The 20,755-nt window shown below is 35.1% G+C and overlaps 1 protein-coding gene across 1 annotated transcript in view; it reads right to left on the bottom strand.

The window, feature by feature from the left end:
• Window positions 1-20,755, bottom strand: part of poe (E3 ubiquitin-protein ligase-like protein poe) — a 415,170-nt gene that overhangs the window by 13,046 nt on the left and 381,369 nt on the right. Inside the window, exons 64-80 of the mRNA XM_080154218.1 lie at window positions 13,751-13,827; window positions 13,382-13,453; window positions 13,197-13,289; window positions 12,766-12,869; window positions 12,345-12,435; window positions 12,130-12,248; window positions 11,635-11,757; window positions 11,126-11,325; window positions 10,907-10,961; window positions 10,535-10,649; window positions 9,963-10,078; window positions 2,873-2,954; window positions 2,658-2,730; window positions 2,174-2,313; window positions 1,169-1,260; window positions 792-939; window positions 333-523 (exon numbers count right to left, since the gene is read on the bottom strand). Of these exons, the coding sequence (XP_080010344.1) occupies window positions 333-523; window positions 792-939; window positions 1,169-1,260; window positions 2,174-2,313; window positions 2,658-2,730; window positions 2,873-2,954; window positions 9,963-10,078; window positions 10,535-10,649; window positions 10,907-10,961; window positions 11,126-11,325; window positions 11,635-11,757; window positions 12,130-12,248; window positions 12,345-12,435; window positions 12,766-12,869; window positions 13,197-13,289; window positions 13,382-13,453; window positions 13,751-13,827 (1,891 nt within the window). The remainder of the gene's footprint in view (window positions 1-332; window positions 524-791; window positions 940-1,168; window positions 1,261-2,173; window positions 2,314-2,657; window positions 2,731-2,872; window positions 2,955-9,962; window positions 10,079-10,534; window positions 10,650-10,906; window positions 10,962-11,125; window positions 11,326-11,634; window positions 11,758-12,129; window positions 12,249-12,344; window positions 12,436-12,765; window positions 12,870-13,196; window positions 13,290-13,381; window positions 13,454-13,750; window positions 13,828-20,755) is intronic.

Here is a 20,755-nt window from a genome sequence, read left to right as displayed (position 1 = left end):
TTGTTTTACACAAAATTATTGTCTTCTAACTTAACCACCAATAATTTTTATCTACAAGTTATAGTTTAGTAAAAGTATAGTGAGATGTAAAAATATCATGTTTTTGAGTTATTATATCAGGAAGTATAAAGTAATGCGCCTAATCCACCCATACCCTAAGAGCTGATAAATGTAAATCAATTTTATTTTTATGTACATATAGGATTTGTGTTTTACTTTGTGTAGAATAAAAATACTGTAGTGGGGAGAGGTTGTAATTAACTTAATATTATTAAGAAACGGGTGGACATTCCATGGTTTATGAGGGGCCTTGTTGCCAAAATTTAACATACCTGGCATGATGTAATAGACTTGACATCAAGTTAGTCAACTCCTTCACAGCAAATCCCAGGGACAAGTCAGAGCTGAGCCGTGACTGTTCCAACATTCCGAAATAGTTGATCTCGGCCTCGATGAGGGTTGCCAACTGGTTTAGGACTCCCTTAACGGCCAGGTAGTAGTGCCAATCTCCACTGTCGAGTATCTATAAAGAAAGAGGTTACACACAATTGACAATAGGTCATGTTTTGGAACAATTCAGTATAACAGAAAAAAATAAAACTTTCTTTTAAAACATTTCTAAACAGGTAGGAAAAAAAACGAACGGTTGATAAGTTAATACGCAAACATTTCATTCATTCAAAAGTAAAACAAATGAATAATCTCACTACCTTGTTTATATCAATATTTATCAACGACACACCTCTAATCTTTTATAGTTTCCTGCTTTCTGACTGTAAAATTAAGGTTACCTTCTTGTAAAGCTTGATGAACTCTTCAGAGGCCTCACCGGCTTTGCCGACCTCACCCAGGAAGGAGGTGAGTGTGTCAACGAGGTCACGGCGTCTAGCTTGAGGCCCAGCCTCGATAAACTTGCTCAACAGGTTGGCTGTAACCTCCCTAAATTAAGAATTCAATATTATATAAACCATTATGACAGAATTTTTAATCTTAAGAACACGTGACTTTGCTTAATATCAAAAAGCTATCTAAACATATCACATTTTATATTAAAAGATTCACAAAATTTGACAAAAAAATCGTTAGGTAAGATTTTTATAATGATAGGTATTTAACATATCTTTTTATTTTACCTATATATGACATTACTATTCTTTTTCTTTTATACCTGGCAATTCTGCATGACTTGTTGAATAGGATCTGTTTGAGATAAGTTTGATCCAAGATTCCAGTAACCTGCATTCCATGCCATTTCTTCTCCTGAAGAAAAAACAAACATTTAAAAAATAAAGGTAGAAAGCTTTCATTCTGTAGAGAATAATCCCACTAACCGATAAACAGATCTCCTTTACAGTACGTGTAGCTACCCATAGGTTCAGAGAAGGTACCTTAACCCTCCAAAGAAAATAGTCCGTAGACAAAATTGAACCTTCTCAAAAATAATTTTCTTTTTAAAATTGAGAATTAGGGGCGGGCGTCCCCCCCTTCGTCTTAACTCAAAAGCCCACAGGATCAGCTAGTTTAAAAACACTAAAAACCGTAGAAAAGATGTTTTTAGTTTATTATTTGCTATCTGTTTTTTTATTTGCAATAAAAGCAATCAAATCTTTTTCACAGATTTCTTGCCAAAAAATTTATCTTATTTGTTGGTAAAACCTTATCCTCGCCAATCTTAGTTCATAAAGTCAATGTCAAAGAAATATAGTTGTTGGATTGATTTATTTCATTGCTTTTATTGCATAGAAAAAATTGCAAAGCGCCTAATTGATCACACGATCCCCTTCTTGGGCTCTAAAGAAATGTGTGCATAAAAAAAAACATTCTTTTTCAGTTTCGACTGGTTGCTATGGCGTTGTGGGTTATAAAAAAAATCTTTGGATGAAAACAGTTTAAACTCCCATATTCCGTATTGATGGTTTTTGAGGCTGCAACAAAAAAGTTTTTTGTATGCCCAACACATTGCAGAGGTCAATCAACAAGGCGGGACACTAACCATAGGGGACTATTCTAAATCCCACCTAACCTAACTTATTGTTTTTTGCAACAGACCCCACTCAAGAGTTTTTTTTGTAAAATAAGCTTGTGGTTTTACGTGTTGCACGGGATGCTTGAATAAAATTGACAATTTAATTATTTGTACAGAAAGGATACTGTAACTAAGTTCTAACTATACCTGCATATGATTTCTCCAACGTTGGAAGTATTTAGCCATGATCCTCTTGGAATCCTTCACATCCAACTCTTTCTTCCAGTCCTCATAGGTAAACTTGCCAGCCAACCAAGCTCGTACATCCACCAAGGGGCGGGCATCTCCTAGTTTTATATTTCAAATGTAAAATAATAATATTTCTTATAAACACTTGCAATTACAACACTTGAGGAGCTTACACATTTCAGAGATAATAGCCTAAAACATTCCCTGACACTTAAAAAGCTTTTTGTGAAAGGAAAATCAAATCCGATTAGGTAATATAAATATATTTTACCTTTTTGATACAACATTAAAGTTATCTAATCAAACGTGTTTTTAAAGTCTAACTTGCATTAAATTAAAGATGCATATAAATTAAATTAAACTAAATAAAGATAGTTAAAGATTAATTTGCATCCAAATCTTACAACATTTTCATGGTACATTTTCTATACATATATCTAACCTCCATCTAAGTCTGAATCAATAGCAGGGCTTGAAGATTTCTCCTTGCCACGCCTTGGTGAAGCGCTCTTACCCTAAAAAAATCATATTTTAATTATTTCAGTTTAAAATGTGAATGCTATATTTTGAAAATGAGAGAAAATTTTTAAAAAATAACTATACAAACTTACTATTAACTATTATATTATTATTCAGATATAAATTGATGATTTTTACCTTGTAAGACTGCAAAATATCTTGAATCATGTTGAGACAAGGCAGAGAGATAGAATCCATAACAGCAGGAGAATTTCCTTTCCTAAATTTTCAACATTTAAGAAATGTTAATAACATTATAGATATATTAATTACTTTAATCTAATAATATGTAAATAAGTTTTTAAATTATTAACTTTATTTGAGTACTTGGATCATGGAAAGAAAACGAAGTTGCCGGTTTCGTGTTTTTTTTCACAGTAGCGCTAATCATTAATAATGTCCATGTTTAGGTGAACCTGAACATCATCAAAGATTACAAAGTTTAATGTACAAAGATAAAGCAGCTGTTAATCTACTTCATATATAGTCATATACAAAGTCAAAGTACAAAGATAATCTACATAATAAAGGACGTCATAATGTCATTCTATTTGTCTATGTCAAATGTTTCATTGGGTGTATCACGGAGATCTTAATTCAAATCATGCTTTCAGAAATCAAGCTTTTTATAATGACAAGGTGAGTGAGTTTTGTCATAATCTAATGTGGTGGCAGCAGGACAAACTCACGTTTCCCAGACCATTGGCACGCAACCTCTCATTTGGAGCATAGCTCCTCTTTCCCATTTGGAAGAAATTCCTCTTTTGGTCATTTTAGACATACATTTTATCTAATATTAAAGTGAACTTTTAAATTTTAAAAATTGTTTTAATGTGAAAAAGTGAATATACCATAGGTATATAGGTATTATTGTGAATAGTAAATATTTTATTTAAATTAAATGTAAATGTAAAAAAATACCCCCCCTTTTTTCTTTCCGGTCGCTGTGATACATCTAGTAGACAAATAATTTGACATTAAAATGTCGTCAATCAAAATATACCCGCCTGCACAACTACCCAACGAAGGAGTTACAGACACTCAGTTCTCCATATGGAAGGAAGAACTGGAAATATATTTGGAATGTGAGAGTAAATTCAGAAAATTTCTACCAAATGGAAAATACAAAACTTGGATTGCGGCAGAAGAAAATGAAAAAAGGATTTTAGTGGCAATTACACCTGATACAGCTGATTCTCTCCCAGACATGCGCCGTGACCTTCGCCAATTTATTAGTATAGTGGCCAAGAATATACATCAAGATTACTACAATCCCATCATGCGCCATTCTACAAGTCTACAATGGATATATAAAAAAATACGCGAAGATTTTGACATTCAACTACAGGGGATACATTTTTTAAATCTGCTCGATTTTTCCTTTGATGTTACAGGACAAACTACACCCACTGGATTCTATAATCAATACAGAAGCATGATTATAGGCAACCTTGCAAAAAAAGACACCAAAATTGAATGGAAAAATGAAAAACTTCAGGAAGATGAGAAGCTTACCCCTAGTCATGAAGATTTAATACTATTGAATGTATTAATGATTATCCATCCTAAATTACCAAACTATGTACGTGAAAACTATGCCCATCGTATGGGAGAAGGAAAACGTTTGATGGACTTCAAGACAGAGATTCTATCAAAAGCAAAACACTACATTCAAGAAATTAATGGAGTCCAAAATTCAGCTACAGAAGATTTAGAGCCACAATGCAGTTATATGTCTACGTCAAAAGGCAACAACTTCAGATTCAACAGCAGACCACAACAACAACATCAACAACAGAGGAGATTTCAACAAAACTATCAACGTCAAAAAATGCCTACAGCATCTAATGATCCAACGCCATTTTGCAGAGTATGTCATTTACAAGGACTTTCCAGAAGTGTGTACACTAATCACTACTTAGGCCAACAATCCTGCCCATCTCTATCAGCAAAAGATAAACAAATGCTAACGTCAAGATTCAGTCAACAACTTAGCACAATTAGCCTTGAAGAAACTGATGATGATGAGATAATAAGAGAATATGGATATGGTATACAAGATGATTCAGTCCAATCAACTGAAGATATCCAGGTAAATAAGAAAAGTAGTGTGGATATTAAAATTGATAATAAATCTAATGATGATAATGTAGAGCATAACTTTAATTTCAGCCATATCCCGAAAATTAGTCACATCCAGCCTGTTCCTACCCAGACGCTCACAGTCACAGATTCCAACAAAAACCTGTCCATCTGGATGTTGACTCTGGCGCAACAGTAAGTTATGCAAAATATTCAACTGTTATTGCACATGGATTTAAAATAAGGCCAAATTCTCAATTATCTAAATTAGCTGACGGCAAAACAGAAATGGCATCTATAGGCGAAATAAATGAAACTTTTTTTCGAAATTCCTGGTCTGTCAAGTTTAATGCAATAGTAACTAAAAACTTACATTGTGACTTTGTAGCTGGTACAAACTTTATGATGCAAAACTCTATTATTCAAGATTTCAACTCTAAAACGATAACCGTCCATAAAAAATACAATGTATCTGAAACAAGTAAATCTCTTATTCTCCCTACTGAACCCAATAACTTACTGTTACAGAACAGTCAACTAAATGTTATTTTGCCGCACAAAAGTGTTCAACTCAAAGTTCCTTACAAAGAGTCTACACTTCTAGCTATCCAACCATGGCATCAAAATAAAAATCAAGAGTGGCCAAAACCACAAATTTGTTCTGTTCAAAATGGACACATCAATATTAAAAATGAAAACAAGGAACCTGTCATTTTAAAAAAATCATCAAAAGTACAAGTTAGGACAATTAGCAATCAAATGGATAAATCAGAGGATATTATATTGGATAACAAAATAGAAGATGAACGAGACAAGAACAACACTGATAAGATTGAAATCAACACTGAAGATATTGATCCTAATATTATAAGGTATGTACACGATATTAATCATACTTATAAAGATGTGTTCAATGGAGATTTAAAAGTAGGATACAACCACAGATTCGGGAAACATATTGCACAACTTAATTAGGCTGGGCCTAGTAAACCAACAGCGTCAAAAGTTCAAAATATAAATTATGATATGGAAACAAAAAAACTCTTACAAGATGTGTGCAACGATTTAACGCAAAAAGGGGTACTGGGCATACCACAGGATTATAATATCAATGTTCAATATTGTTCTCCAAGCTTCCTAGTTCGAAAGCAAAAGGCTAAAAACAAAGCAAAACAAGATTTAACAATAGATGATGTTAGATTAGTCATTAATTTCTCGAAGCTCAACGGATTTTTAAAAAATATTCCAACAACAGTTACAAAAACTAAAGATGTTTTCACTCAATTAGGAAAATGGAACTATATCATTACTATGGATTTACAGAGTGGATTTTTTCAAAATCACATGTCTATGACTGATGCAGAATGGTTAGGTATCACTACACCTTTTGGGGGAATGAGATTTTTAAAAGGATCTGGACAGGGACTGATTGGACAGAGTGAGGAATTGGACGAACTTTTAAGTAAAATTTTAGGAGATGAAATGAAAGAGGGCAAATGTTGTCGTATAGCTGATGATATCTTTGTAGGTGGTACAGATCAAATGGAAACTATCAACAACTACAAAGAAGTCCTACAGAAATTCCAAGCGGCCAATATCAAAATATCTGCCGGTAAAACCAAGGTATTTTTAAAATCAGTAGATATCTTAGGTTGGGTTTGGAAACAAGGTGGCTTTATAGAACCTTCCCCACATCGTGTTAATGCTTTAAAAAATACCAAGCATACAGATATTAACAATGTTAAAGACTTAAGATCATACTTAGGACTGTATAAAACATTATTACAAGCTTCGCCAAATTTAACACTTATATTGAATCCATTTGACTTGGAAGTAGCAGACCGTGAATCAAAGGAAACAATTAACTGGACTAGAGACTTAATTTCTCAATTTCAGATTGCCACAGCTGCAGTAGACAAAATTCAAACCCTGTATCTACCATCGCCAGAAGATCAAATACTTATTGAATGTGATGCAGCTAAATCACCACCAGGACTGGGGCATACTGTTTATGCCATAAAAAATGGAAAAAAACTACCTGTGGCATTTCATAGTGTTAAATTATCTCAAAATCATCAAAAATGGCAAGCTTGTGAACTCGAAGCATTAGCTTTCTCATGTGCCATAAATGCAGAATATGATCTACTTAAAGAATGTAAAAAACCAATCATTTTATCTCCCGACAGTAAAACTGTAGCTGACGCAGTAAAGAAAATCCAGAAAGGTAGCTACAGTGCAAGTCCAAGAATTCAATCATTTATCAGTAATATCAACAGACTTCCTATTATTGTTCAATTAGCCAGTGGAAAAACAAATCAAAATCAAAGTAGTGATTATCAAAGCAGACATCCTTCAACTTGTGTAGCAGAACATTGTTCAATATGTAACTTTGTCACAGAAACATCAAATTCAGTATTATTACCTCCATCAATAAATAGCATAGAACCTTCCAATGTTATGAACAACAAAAATGCATGGAATTTAATTCAAGATCAACAGAAATCAACAAAAGAAGCCAAATATTTGATCAAATCAGGTAAAACACCTAGTAAAATTTCTGGCAAAATTCAATCTGAAATCCGACGTTTATGCTCTGTAGCAAAAATCAATAAAAATAATTTATTGATTGTAGAATCTCAACCAAACAAATTTTCAACAGAAAAACGAGAATTAACCGTTATTCCTCAATCTCATTTACCAGCACTTTTGTCACAAATTCATAATAATATGCAACATCCATCAAAGGCTCAGCTAAAGTCAAATTTCGACAAAATGTATTATTCAGTAGGATTAATGGCAGCTATGGAAAATTTGTATACAAATTGTTTTTTCTGCGCAAGTAATAAGAAAATACCAGATGAAACTAATCACCAAACCTTAACTGATGCATCTGTACCCGGAACACATTTTCATGGAGACGTTATAAAAAGACAAAGTCAAAATATTTTCATTATCAGAGACCACTTTTCATCTTACACATCTGCAAAAATAATTAAATCTGAATCACACAAAGAATTGAAAAGTGCAATTATTGATACAATTTTACCCTTAAAATTGTCGGGAAAATGCATTTTAAAAGTTGATAATGCAACAGGATTTTTGCCGCTAATAAATAACAAAGATCCAGATTTAGAAAAACTCCAAATAATTGTTAAACAAACAGATCAGTTCAACAAGAATGCAAATGCTGTAGTGGACAAAGGTTGCTATGAAATAGAACAGGAATTGAAAAGGATTGAACCCGACGGAAGGCCCATAACAAATACAACATTACAGTTAGCAGTAACAAGATTAAATTATACATTGAGAAGGAAAGATCAAATTTCTGCATATGAAATCCATCACAACAGAGATATGAATACAGGAACAAACTTAAACTTAAATTATGAAAATATCAAAAAGGATCAAATTCATACTAGAAACACAGCCAATCAAAGACACACAGCCAATCAAAGACACAATGTATCAATTTCAAATAAAGAACAAAGTCCAAAACCAGGAGATATAGTAGTTACTACAAACAAACCAAACAAACATAAAGCAAAGGATGTTTTTATGGTCGCAAAAACAGATAACAAACAGGTCACAATTCAAAGAATAGTGAATCCTCACTCAAATCCTAAATTAAGAGCAAAACAATATACAACAACAACTGATAGAATTCATGTTACAAATGCTTTCCACAAAAATACTAAAACACAACAAAGTTCAACAAAAAAACAAACAAACAATTGGAATCCAATTCGTGAAATAGAACGTGAAGAAAATGATGATATATGTGCTACTTTTGAAAATGTTGAAGTTCAACAAAAAGAATATCAAGCTTTCATTCGTCCTCAAAATTTAAATAACGAAAGACCAGCACTTTATCAAAGTTTAGAAAGAGCTAATTCTATTCAAAGAGAACAAGCACATAAAGACAGGCAAAGATCAATATCACTAGACAGACTAAGCACAACATCATCAATAACGGTTAGAAGCTCATCTAGAGCTCAAAATATTGAAGCAAAGAAAAGAATTTCATCTCTGTATAATAAAACACAAAATATCCCACAAACAGACGGTCTAATTACAGACTTAGATAGTCCAAATACTTCATCACCTATAAATAGAAAATTGAGATCATCTTCAACATCAGACAATCTTTTAGACAAACCTAATGATAATGATGATACTTATGATTCAGACAAATCTTTTGATCAATGGGACTATTCTGATTTCAAAGAACACCCTGACATAGATGACGTATTTCCTCAACAAAATTTAAATGACTCCTTTATGAATCCTCCTCTAAATTTAGAAGCTAAAGACACCAATGTTGATACAAATAGAGTTTATGATTTTACTCAACTCCTAACCTCCCTTGCTGGACCTCATGGTATAGAGAATGATCATCAAAAGAAGGGAGACGCTAATCATTAATAATGTCCATGTTTAGGTGAACCTGAACATCATCAAAGATTACAAAGTTTAATGTACAAAGATAAAGCAGCTGTTCATCTACTTCATATATAGTCATATACAAAGTCAAAGTACAAAGATAATCTACATAATAAAGGACGTCATAATGTCATTCTATTTGTCTATGTCAAATGTTTCATTGGGTGCATCACGGAGATCTTAATTCAAATCATGCTTTCAGAAATCAAGCTTTTTATAATGACAAGGTGAGTGAGTTTTGTCATAATCTAATGTAGCCTTTCTCCTATTTCTAGCCCCTGCGGGGGGCTCTAGCCCTGCGGGGCATATTTTCTAACCCTACGGGGCAATCATTATCATTTTCTTAACCTAACCTAAAATAACCCTTCAAAAGCTACTGTGAAAATACGATGAAACCGGCAACTTCGTTTTTTTTTTCCAGGATCCGAGTACTTTATACTTCTATTTTAACAAACATTTTGCTAATACAAAAAAAAATAATGAAATAAAAAGGGTGTTTGTGTTGCTTTTAAATATTGTGAGTTATTATCAATTAACAGTCTATTTACTAGGGGCTAAATCTAATGGTAAGTTTTAAAAGGTATAAATAATTTAATTCATAATATATTTTTAAAGAAAATCTTATCAGTTATCAGATTAAAACTAAGCTTTTTAATGTATACTAGATACTCTTCATAACAATAAATCATTATAAATAATATCCTACCTGGCAGCATTCAAGAAGAGTCTGATGAGAGTCTTGAGTCTCATTTCCCAGCAAGAATCCTTTTGCTTGGAGACTGTAGCCAGCAGGGTCATCTCATACCTCACTGATCCAAGTACCTGAAATCATTTGGTTGATTTTATCCTCTTCATAGCTTCCATGTACTATATCAAAATATATCAAAAAATGCCTATGCCTTGACCAGAGAATTTCAGGGAGGAAGGGAACATTGGACGATAAATACATTAGTAACCAAAGTTTCAGAAATATCTCATCTTAATCGCTAGCTCAAAAACTTTGGGTACTTTTCGTTAATTTTTGTTGGTTGACATGAAGTAGTATTAAAACTTTTCAACCAATAATTTTAATCTGCATATTGGGTTGTTTGTTCATCAATAATGATGATATACATCAATTCATCATCCATTGTCTTATCCCTTAAGATCCCTGCAGAATTTAGTCTTACTATACATACAACATTGTATGAAGCTTTTTCATATCTTTAATATCATAACAACATAACAAGCGAAGGTACCCTACAATTATTGTCTGTCCGTATTCAAAATTTCTTATACCTGATCACTTCCTTGTAGAGCAGAATTAATCTTGCTAAATAGCATTGTGTTCAGCTGTTCTGTTGCTTCAATATTGTTCTTGGTCAGCAGACAGATCAATCCTTGCACAGAGCTCCTAGAAGAGTTTACATTATGAATCTAGACTTCAATGAAAGATCATTAATAGGTAATTTAATACCAAAGAAGTTTTATCAAGTTGTGATATTGATGTTGATTAAAATAACAAAAAAGGAGTTATATCTTTGTTTTATTTAGTCTAATAACTATGGTTTAGTTTCTTTTAACGTTCATAAATATATTAATAGCATGACATATTCTAACAAAAATTCTAAAAGAGGAAAACGTTAAGAAAGATCAAAATTAAAAACTTACCTTGTTGAGTTTGTGCCTCTTCTTAAATTGTTGTTCAGTAACTCAGTTACAAGACCTAAATTAATAACACAAATATAGGAAATGTTTCCTAAATCCTATTATAAAAATAGTAATGTTTTTTAAAATAAATATGCCCATTTAAAGTAACAAGCACATAAACATAATATTACCTTCATATTTTGCTTAATACAAATAAAATATTTTGCTAATGAATAATACCTTGGTTGTGAAGCAGTGATCTAGTCAGCTGTTTAGTCGCCAAAGCCTTCAGTAGTGTGAGGCAATGCTCGACACAGGCAGCTGCACAACCGTAGCAGCCGTTGCCACCCGCCATGCCCCGGCCATCAATGCTGCAGGACAGCTTTCTTTCCACCTGGGGTGCAGCGGCTACCCCTCCTGCTTGTTCACCCTCTTGTTTTCTACAAATATTGAAATCTTCAGAAAATGTTATCAAAATTTATTGGGTAAATCAGTGGCGCACACAGCAATTCAACAATGGATGTGGAACAACTAGGAGGTAAAAAAGGAGAAGCAGACATTTCCAATTTCAATTTTAAAGGGGTATTTGCACCCCATTACTAACCATTTTCTTCAGCATAAGTAAATTTAAAGAGATATAGGAAAATTTTAAACTGTCATGTTAACTTAAGATTATAGGGAGAAGAAAAACCAGGGCCAATGACAGGTAAAAGTCAAATGGTTATATAGAACAATAATTAAAACTTTACCTGCTTCTATCATAAGCGACAAGTTCCATCCTGGTGGCCATAACTCTCTGTATGAGCTTGCTCAGTTCTTCAAACAAATTCTTGCAGTCAACACAATATTTCTGGCTTAGCTGGTGGATATATCTGAAAATGGATTTAGATTAGTCAAAATTTTAGTAAAAGTGAAAGGAACATTACTTCCAGCGCATGTAAATTTAAAGTTACTTTTACATTTTGTAGAATATTACGGCAGAAAATAAAATTTTTTCGATTGTATTATTTCTTATTTTTTTTGTTAAAACTTAGCTATCTAAACATAGGCTATCATAAAGTTAGTGAGAAGAAAATAGCAGAAAATAATTTCTCGGTCATCCGATCTCCATATTCGATTTCTTCAACCTAGGTACCAAAGACAGAATTTCAAACTTATGAATAGTTTAGTATGTCCAAACAATGCTTTCTTTTCTCATTGAGATATCAATCATTATGAAATATGTATTCACAAAAATGATTAACCTGTTGACAGGAGAAATATTCTTTGGATGAGAATCCTCTGCATCAGGGGAACAGCCGTCCTGTACTGCCAGCAGCAGGTTCTCCAGCTCTGGCTTGTTGGAAATGAGCTGTCTGTATACCTGGAGAGATAGATAGTTTTATTTAAATTAATGAATTCATGTTATAGAAGCAAAACTATATGAAAAAAATGAGGCAAAAATGCATAATTTAATTACCTTATCTGCCTTTTCAAGAAGAGTATTAATGCTTGACAAAGCTTTGTTTCTGTCTTCTTCAGACTCAACTGGGTCAACAGCACAACAAGGCCTACGAATAAAATAACATTTTAATTTTATCTCTTATTTTACAAAGCTCTACTTTATTCATTCCCTAAGACAAAGAGCAGTAAAAAAAAAGAAAGGGTAAATAATAAATATGGCTCTATGAAAGACAAATATTATTTTGATAAGTCGCTATGTTTTTGAATAACTGATGAATTCAATTAAAATGGCCAAGAAAGATGCAATCAAACGCGTTTAAGAAGTCAAGTTACCTTTAAAATAAAATATTTAATAAACCAACACATCTTTGGTCTGTGGAGCTTTTGAAGATCTAGTTAATGATTAGGGTAAAAAGTTTCTAATTTAATGACAATACCTGCAAGTGACTGTGTACTCGAACTTTGCATATTTACAGAATCCACAGCTGTTGCACAGGAAGGGGTCCTTTTCATCATAGTTGATGGTTCGACACTTGTGACACTAAATACAAGGTAAATATGATCACTTTTGTTTGACACTTAATAATTTCTAACATTGTATTTTTTTCAAAAAATGTGAATTTAAAAAAATCTTTTGAAACTTTTTTGGTTAGTTCTGAATTCTCTTAAAATTGAAAAAAAAGTTCGAATTACCTATTCTTCATAAAACTTAAATAAATTAAAGTCTTTTAGGCTTAATTATTTTAAAGTAGATTTAATAACCCCGAACTCTATAATCTATGTATAATGTCATAATAATCAACCTAAAAGAAATTCTTATTATCTATTTATCGTATGCATGCACTTGAAGAATCTTTGTAATAATCACCTGGAATACGTTTTCACCGCAGTTGTTGCAAACTCCAGGATTAACAGGCACACTTGCTGAACATCTTGGACACTGCAGAGTTTCTCCGGCTCCCTAAAATAAAACAAATTGTTACTCTAAAAACTCTATAAAAAAACTTCTACACTTCTTTTTTTAACATTAATTCGGTAAAGCTAACAGTCTACCTGGATATTCTCGTAGAAATCTGCATATTCAATCATCAGATTACAAGCAACAATTGGAAGTGGGAACTCAATCTAAATAACAATTTTTAATTTAGATTAACAAAATAAAAAATATGGGTACAGTAACCCTACTGTTAAATAATTGTATTTTTCTATTGGTTTTGCTAAACATTAAAAAAGATAAGCTTTTGCTGATCGTATTATATTTTTTTCTTCAAAAAACTATGCTTTAAGTGAATTTTTTTTTCTTTAATCAAATTTAGTTAACAGAAAAATGCTTAACACGGCTTGCTATTTGCTTTGGAGAAGAAAAAATATATGTCTTCTATTTACTGGGGGCGATAGAATCCACATTTTTATTAAAATAACCTTAACATCTGTTTGTGCAGCAGTCAAATTGATCTTCTTTGCCAAATGCCACGTAGTCACTCTGTTCTTCAAATCAACTAAAACATTATTTTCTTATTAACTAGGTAAACAATAAAAAGTTTTCTTATTCGTTGGCCTAAGGACTTTTAATGAATTTTGATTGGTTGCTTTATTTAGTTTAGTTTCCAAACGTTTCAATCACAAATTGTAATATACAGAAGGGGTAATTTTGTGTATCATCATTGGGGATGTACATCAATTCATCGGCCATTGTCTTTTCCCTTTAGTTAGATCCCTGAAAAATAATGACTTTTTCAGACAAAAAAGTTCTACATTTAACACCTTTATTTTGGTGTGATGTTAATATTTAAAAAAAAAAACGGGGAATAATCCCTTTCGTGGCAACACCCCTTAAGGGCGATTCGTCGTATTTTTAAAAATGGCTTTGATAGGTTATTTTAGGTTAGGTTAGGTGGGTATAGTCCTTTCCATGACATCGCTCCATATGGGGCGATGATTTTCTATAGCTCCTTCAAGGAGCTATAGCATAGCCTCTTATCATATGGAGCGATGTGAAAGCCCCTTTTAAGGAGCGTTCATATCGCCCCTTATGATAAGAGGCTATGCTATAGCTCCTTCATGGCCTCTTAATAGCTCCTTTGAAGGGGCGTTAATATCGCCTCTTATGATAAGAGGCTATACTATAGCCCCATGATGGCTCCTTCATAGCCTCTCCATCGCCCCTCCGTAGTCCCTTACCTTAATTTATATAACATCCCACTTGATGGCCCCTACATCGCTCCTCCATCGCTCCTTCTCCAAATTTATATTAAATTGTACTGTGATGGCCCCTACATCGCTCCTACATCGCTCCTTCATCGCTCCTACATCGCCCCTCCATCGCTCCTCCATCGCTCCTTCATCGCTCCTTCTCCAAATTTATATTAAATTGTACTGTGATGGCCCCTACATCGCTCCTACATCGCTCCTTCATCGCTCCTACATCGCCCCTTCATCGCTCCTTCTCCAAATTTATATTACATTGTACTTTGATGGCCCCTACATCGCCCCTCCATCGCTCCTACATCGCCCCTCCATCGCTCCTTCATCGCTCCATCTCCAAATTTATATTACATTGTACTTTGATGGCCCCTACATTGCCCCTCCATCGCTCCTACATCGCTCCTTCTCCAAATTTATATTAAATTGTACTGTGATGGCCCCTACATCGCTCCTTCATCGCTCCTTCATCGCTCCTACATCGCCCCTTCATCGCTCCTTCTCCAAATTTATATTACATTGTACTTTGATGGCCCCTACATCGCCCCTCCATCGCTCCTACATCGCCCCTCCATCGCTCCTACATCGCTCCTTCATCGCTCCTTCTCCAAATTTATATTAAATTGTACTGTGATGGCCCCTACATCGCTCCTACATCGCTCCTTCATCGCTCCTACATCGCCCCTTCATCGCTCCTTCTCCAAATTTATATTACATTGCAACTTGATGGCCCCTACATCGCTCCTCCATCGCTCCTTCATCGCTCCTACATCGCCCCTTCATCGCTACTTCTCCAAATTTATATTACATTGCAACTTGATGGCCCCTACATCGCTCCTCCATCGCCCCTTAATAGCCCCTTACCTTAATTTATATAACAAAGCTCCTATATGGCCTCTCTATCGCCCCTTAATAGCCACTTACCTTAATTTATATAACATAGCCCTACATAGCCTCTCCATCGCCCCTTAATAGCCCCTTACCTTAATTTATATAGCATAGCCCCTACATAGCCTCTCCATCGCCCCTTAATAGCCCCTTACCCTAATCTATATAACATAGCCCCTACATAGCCCCTTCATCGCTCCTTCTCCAAATTTATATTACATTGTACTTTGATGGCCCCTACATCGCCCCTACATCGCTCCTCCATCGCTCCTTCATCGCTCCTACATCGCCCCTTAATAGCCCCTTACCTAAATTTATATAACAAAGCTCCTATATAGCCTCTCCATCGCCCCTTAATAGCCCCTTACCTTAATTTATATAACATAGCCCCTACATAGCCTCTCAATCGCCCCTTAATAGCCCCTTACCTTAATTTATATAACATAGCCCTACATAGCCTCTCCATCGCCCCTTAATAGCCCCTTACCTTAATTTATATAGCATAGCCCCTACATAGCCTCTCCATCGCCCCTTAATAGCCCCTTACCCTAATCTATATAACATAGCCCCTACATAGCCCCTTCATCGCTCCTTCTCCAAATTTATATTACATTGTACTTTGATGGCCCCTACATCGCCCCTACATCGCTCCTCCATCGCTCCTTCATCGCTCCTACATCGCCCCTTAATAGCCCCTTACCTTAATTTATATAAAAAAGCCCCTACATAGCCTCTCCATCGCCCCTTAATAGCTCCTTACCTTAATTTATATAACATAGCCCCTACATAGCCTCTCCATCGCCCCTTAATAGCCCCTTACCTTAATTTATATAACAAAGCCCCTACATAGCCTCTCCATCGCCCCTTAATAGCCCCTTACCTTAATTTATATAGCATAGCCCCTACATAGCCTCTCCATCGCCCCTTAATAGCCCCTTACCCTAATCTATATAACATAGCCCCTACATAGCCTCTCCATCGCCCCTTAATAGCCCCTTACCTAAATTTATATAACAAAGCTCCTATATAGCCTCTCCATCGCCCCTTAATAGCCCCTTACCTAAATTTATATAACATAGCCCCTACATAGCCTCTCAATCGCCCCTTAATAGCCCCTTACCTTAATTTATATAACATAGCCCTACATAGCCTCTCCATCGCCCCTTAATAGCCCCTTACCTTAATTTATATAGCATAGCCCCTACATAGCCTCTCCATCGCCCCTTAATAGCCCCTTACCCTAATCTATATAACATAGCCCCTACATAGCCTCTCCATCGCCCCTTAATAGCCCCTTACCTAAATTTATATAACAAATCTCCAATATAGCCTCTCCATCGCCCCTTAATAGCCCCTTACCTTAATTTATATAACATAGCCCCTACATAGCCTCTCAATCGCCCCTTAATAGCCCCTTACCTTAATTTATATAACATAGCCCTACATAGCCTCTCCATCGCCCCTTAATAGCCCCTTACCTTAATTTATATAGCATAGCCCCTACATAGCCTCTCCATCGCCCCTTAATAGCCCCTTACCCTAATCTATATAACATAGCCCCTACATAGCCCCTTCATCGCTCCTTCTCCAAATTTATATTACATTGTACTTTGATGGCCCCTACATCGCCCCTACATCGCTCCTCCATCGCTCCTTCATCGCTCCTACATCGCCCCTTAATAGCCCCTTACCTAAATTTATATAACAAAGCTCCTATATAGCCTCTCCATCGCCCCTTAATAGCCCCTTACCTTAATTTATATAACATAGCCCTACATAGCCTCTCCATCGCCCCTTAATAGCCCCTTACCTTAATTTATATAGCATAGCCCCTACATAGCCTCTCCATCGCCCCTTAATAGCCCCTTACCCTAATCTATATAACATAGCCCCTACATAGCCTCTCCATCGCCCCTTAATAGCCCCTTACCTAAATTTATATAACAAAGCTCCTATATAGCCTCTCCATCGCCCCTTAATAGCCCCTTACCTTAATTTATATAACATAGCCCCTACATAGCCTCTCAATCGCCCCTTAATAGCCCCTTACCTTAATTTATATAACATAGCCCTACATAGCCTCTCCATCGCCCCTTAATAGCCCCTTACCTTAATTTATATAGCATAGCCCCTACATAGCCTCTCCATCGCCCCTTAATAGCCCCTTACCTTAATTTATATAGCATAGCCCCTACATAGCCTCTCCATCGCCCCTTAATAGCCCCTTACCCTAATCTATATAACATAGCCCCTACATAGCCTCTCCATCGCCCCTTAATAGCCCCTTACCTAAATTTATATAACAAAGCTCCTATATAGCCTCTCCATCGCCCCTTAATAGCCCCTTACCTTAATTTATATAACATAGCCCCTACATAGCCTCTCAATCGCCCCTTAATAGCCCCTTACCTTAATTTTATATAACATAGCCCTACATAGCCTCTCCATCGCCCCTTAATAGCCCCTTACCTTAATTTATATAGCATAGCCCCTACATAGCCTCTCCATCGCCCCTTAATAGCCCCTTACCCTAATCTATATAACATAGCCCCTACATAGCCTCTCCATCGCCCCTTAATAGCCCCTTACCTAAATTTATATAACAAAGCTCCTATATAGCCTCTCCATCGCCCCTTAATAGCCCCTTACCTTAATTTATATAACATAGCCCCTACATAGCCTCTCAATCGCCCCTTAATAGCCCCTTACCTTAATTTATATAACATAGCCCTACATAGCCTCTCCATCGCCCCTTAATAGCCCCTTACCTTAATTTATATAGCATAGCCCCTACATAGCCTCTCCATCGCCCCTTAATAGCCCCTTACCTTAATTTATATAGCATAGCCCCTACATAGCCTCTCCATCGCCCCTTAATAGCCCCTTACCCTAATCTATATAACATAGCCCCTACATAGCCTCTCCATCGCCCCTTAATAGCCCCTTACCTAAATTTATATAACAAAGCTCCTATATAGCCTCTCCATCGCCCCTTAATAGCCCCTTACCTTAATTTATATAACATAGCCCCTACATAGCCTCTCAATCGCCCCTTAATAGCCCCTTACCTTAATTTATATAACATAGCCCTACATAGCCTCTCCATCGCCCCTTAATAGCCCCTTACCTTAATTTATATAACATAGCCCTACATAGCCTCTCCATTGCCCCTTAATAGCCCCTTACCTTAATTTATATAGCATAGCCCCTACATAGCCTCTCCATCGCCCCTTAATAGCCTCTTACCTTAATTTATATAATCCTTACCTTAATATATATAACATAGCCCCTACATAGCCTCTCCATCGTCCCTAAATAGCCCCTTACCCTAATTTATATAACATAGCCCCTACATAGCCTCTCCATCGCCCCTTAATAGCCTCTTACCTTAATTTATATAACATAGGCCCTACAAAGCATCTCCATCGCCCCTTACCTTAATTATATAACATAGCCCCTACATAGCCTCTCCATCGCCCCTTAATAGCCTCTTACCTTAATTTATATAACATAGCCCCTTCATAGCCTCTTCATCGCCCCTTACCTTAATTTATATAACATAGGCCCTTTATGGCTCCTGTACAGCCTCTGTAATTGTATTGCCCCTTCATTATAGAAGGTAGGGCATTAAGGTAAGGAAGGAATGTGACCCTCTACAGTTTTAAATTTAAGTTTTAAAAGGATGACAAGGATGACAACATTTATAAAAGCAAAGCTCTGAAACGGTAGAAAAAAGTTTAATGAACATTAATAATGTAGAATGTCAGAACTGAATAGTCAGAACATAAATTTAAAATTGGAAACAAAATTGTAAGTAAATTTATTGAGAAATTGCTTACATGCAGGAAAATGCTTAAGGACGTACTCACATTTTTTGGACTTGTTTATAGATATGATTCGCTTATAACATTCTATTTTGTTGTCCTAGGAATCAGTATCCCAGAAATCAGATTAATCGGATAATTTTGATACATAAAAATTTGTTGTAAGTTAATAATTAGTATGCTTAAAATGGACGTACGGATATTCTGATAATGATTATAGACTTTCTAAATCGTACCTTTCTACTACAGGAATCACATGCCTAAATTAACGAAAATAGCTAACCGTTACGGACGTACGGACTGATCCTTAATATAGAAAAGCTTTGCTTTTAAAAAGTTAAAAAGATTTTTTGAGGGGATGGGGTAATATTTTTCTTGGGGTGAATTTTCTGGGAGGGTGGAGATACCCTCCCTCGAAATAATTATAAACCCTCTATGAACTTAAAAGAAGCTTCACTGTAAAGGAGAACCATATAGGTTCAGCGGTTAGCTTTTCTACAGACAAAAAAAGATTACTACTTTATATAATAGGTTATGAAAAAGGAAAAAAAAGCAAGATAACAAGGATAACAACATTCACAAAAGCAAAGCTCTAAAATCAGGAGGTCAAACATAAATTTTGTTAAAATTAGCGTAAATCTATAATACAAAGTAGAATGATGTCTGTCCATCCGTCTGTCTGTCTGTTTGTCCGTCTGTCTGTCAGTCCCTTAAGATCTCGGTAACCACTGAACCGATTATATTCTACTATTCAGGGATTATACCTACTGGTCCTGTGGTGGTTTTAGGCTATTTTCTTGGGGGGTGGGATACCCCCAACCCCCCCAAAAACAAAAAAATCCCCCCCCATTTTTTTTTTTGCTGAAGATTTTCTTGGTCCTATTACGAATTTCGCCAAAAAAATTTTTTATCACCTCTTGGGGTAAAGCCCCTAGAGGCTAGGGGCGAATCTGCTAGTATAGAATATAGTAAAAGGGCATAATTTTATTTTTAGTATTTGATTATAATACTAAACCTTGTTGTCCTAAGAAACATTACTCCAAAACCCAGATGAATGGGACAATGATATTATACAAAAAAAATGGACGTACATACTTTCTAGTAATGAATATAGTATTGTACCCAACTGTTATAGAAATCATTCTGCAAAGTTTGAAATCGATAGGATATTTATAACATGTCTAAATTAAAGAAAATGTCGTCTAACCGTTTGGACGTACGGACAAACCAATCCTTACTATAGAAAAGTTTCGCATTTAAAAAGGAAAATTATAATGAAAATATAATGAATTAATAAAATAAATATAAATAATATAATAACATAATGAAATAAAGAAAAAAAAATAAACTAAGAGAATGAAATTTTTTAGTTAAATAGAATATTGAATAAGGATCATATAATGGACAAACAGACAAAGTAAGTTATAGAGCAGACTTTAAGAGAATATGCTATTACTCAAAGATTATCACGAAACCTAAGTCTTTTGAAGCATAATTGAGAGACAGACAAAAT

Source organism: Acartia tonsa, chromosome 3 (genome assembly GCF_053477335.1).
Source record: "Acartia tonsa isolate MP-2025a chromosome 3, ASM5347733v1, whole genome shotgun sequence".
Classification (NCBI taxonomy): domain Eukaryota; kingdom Metazoa; phylum Arthropoda; class Copepoda; order Calanoida; family Acartiidae; genus Acartia; species Acartia tonsa.
The sequence above is the reverse complement of the archived record's forward strand: the minus strand, read 5'-3'. Positions and strand labels throughout refer to the sequence as shown.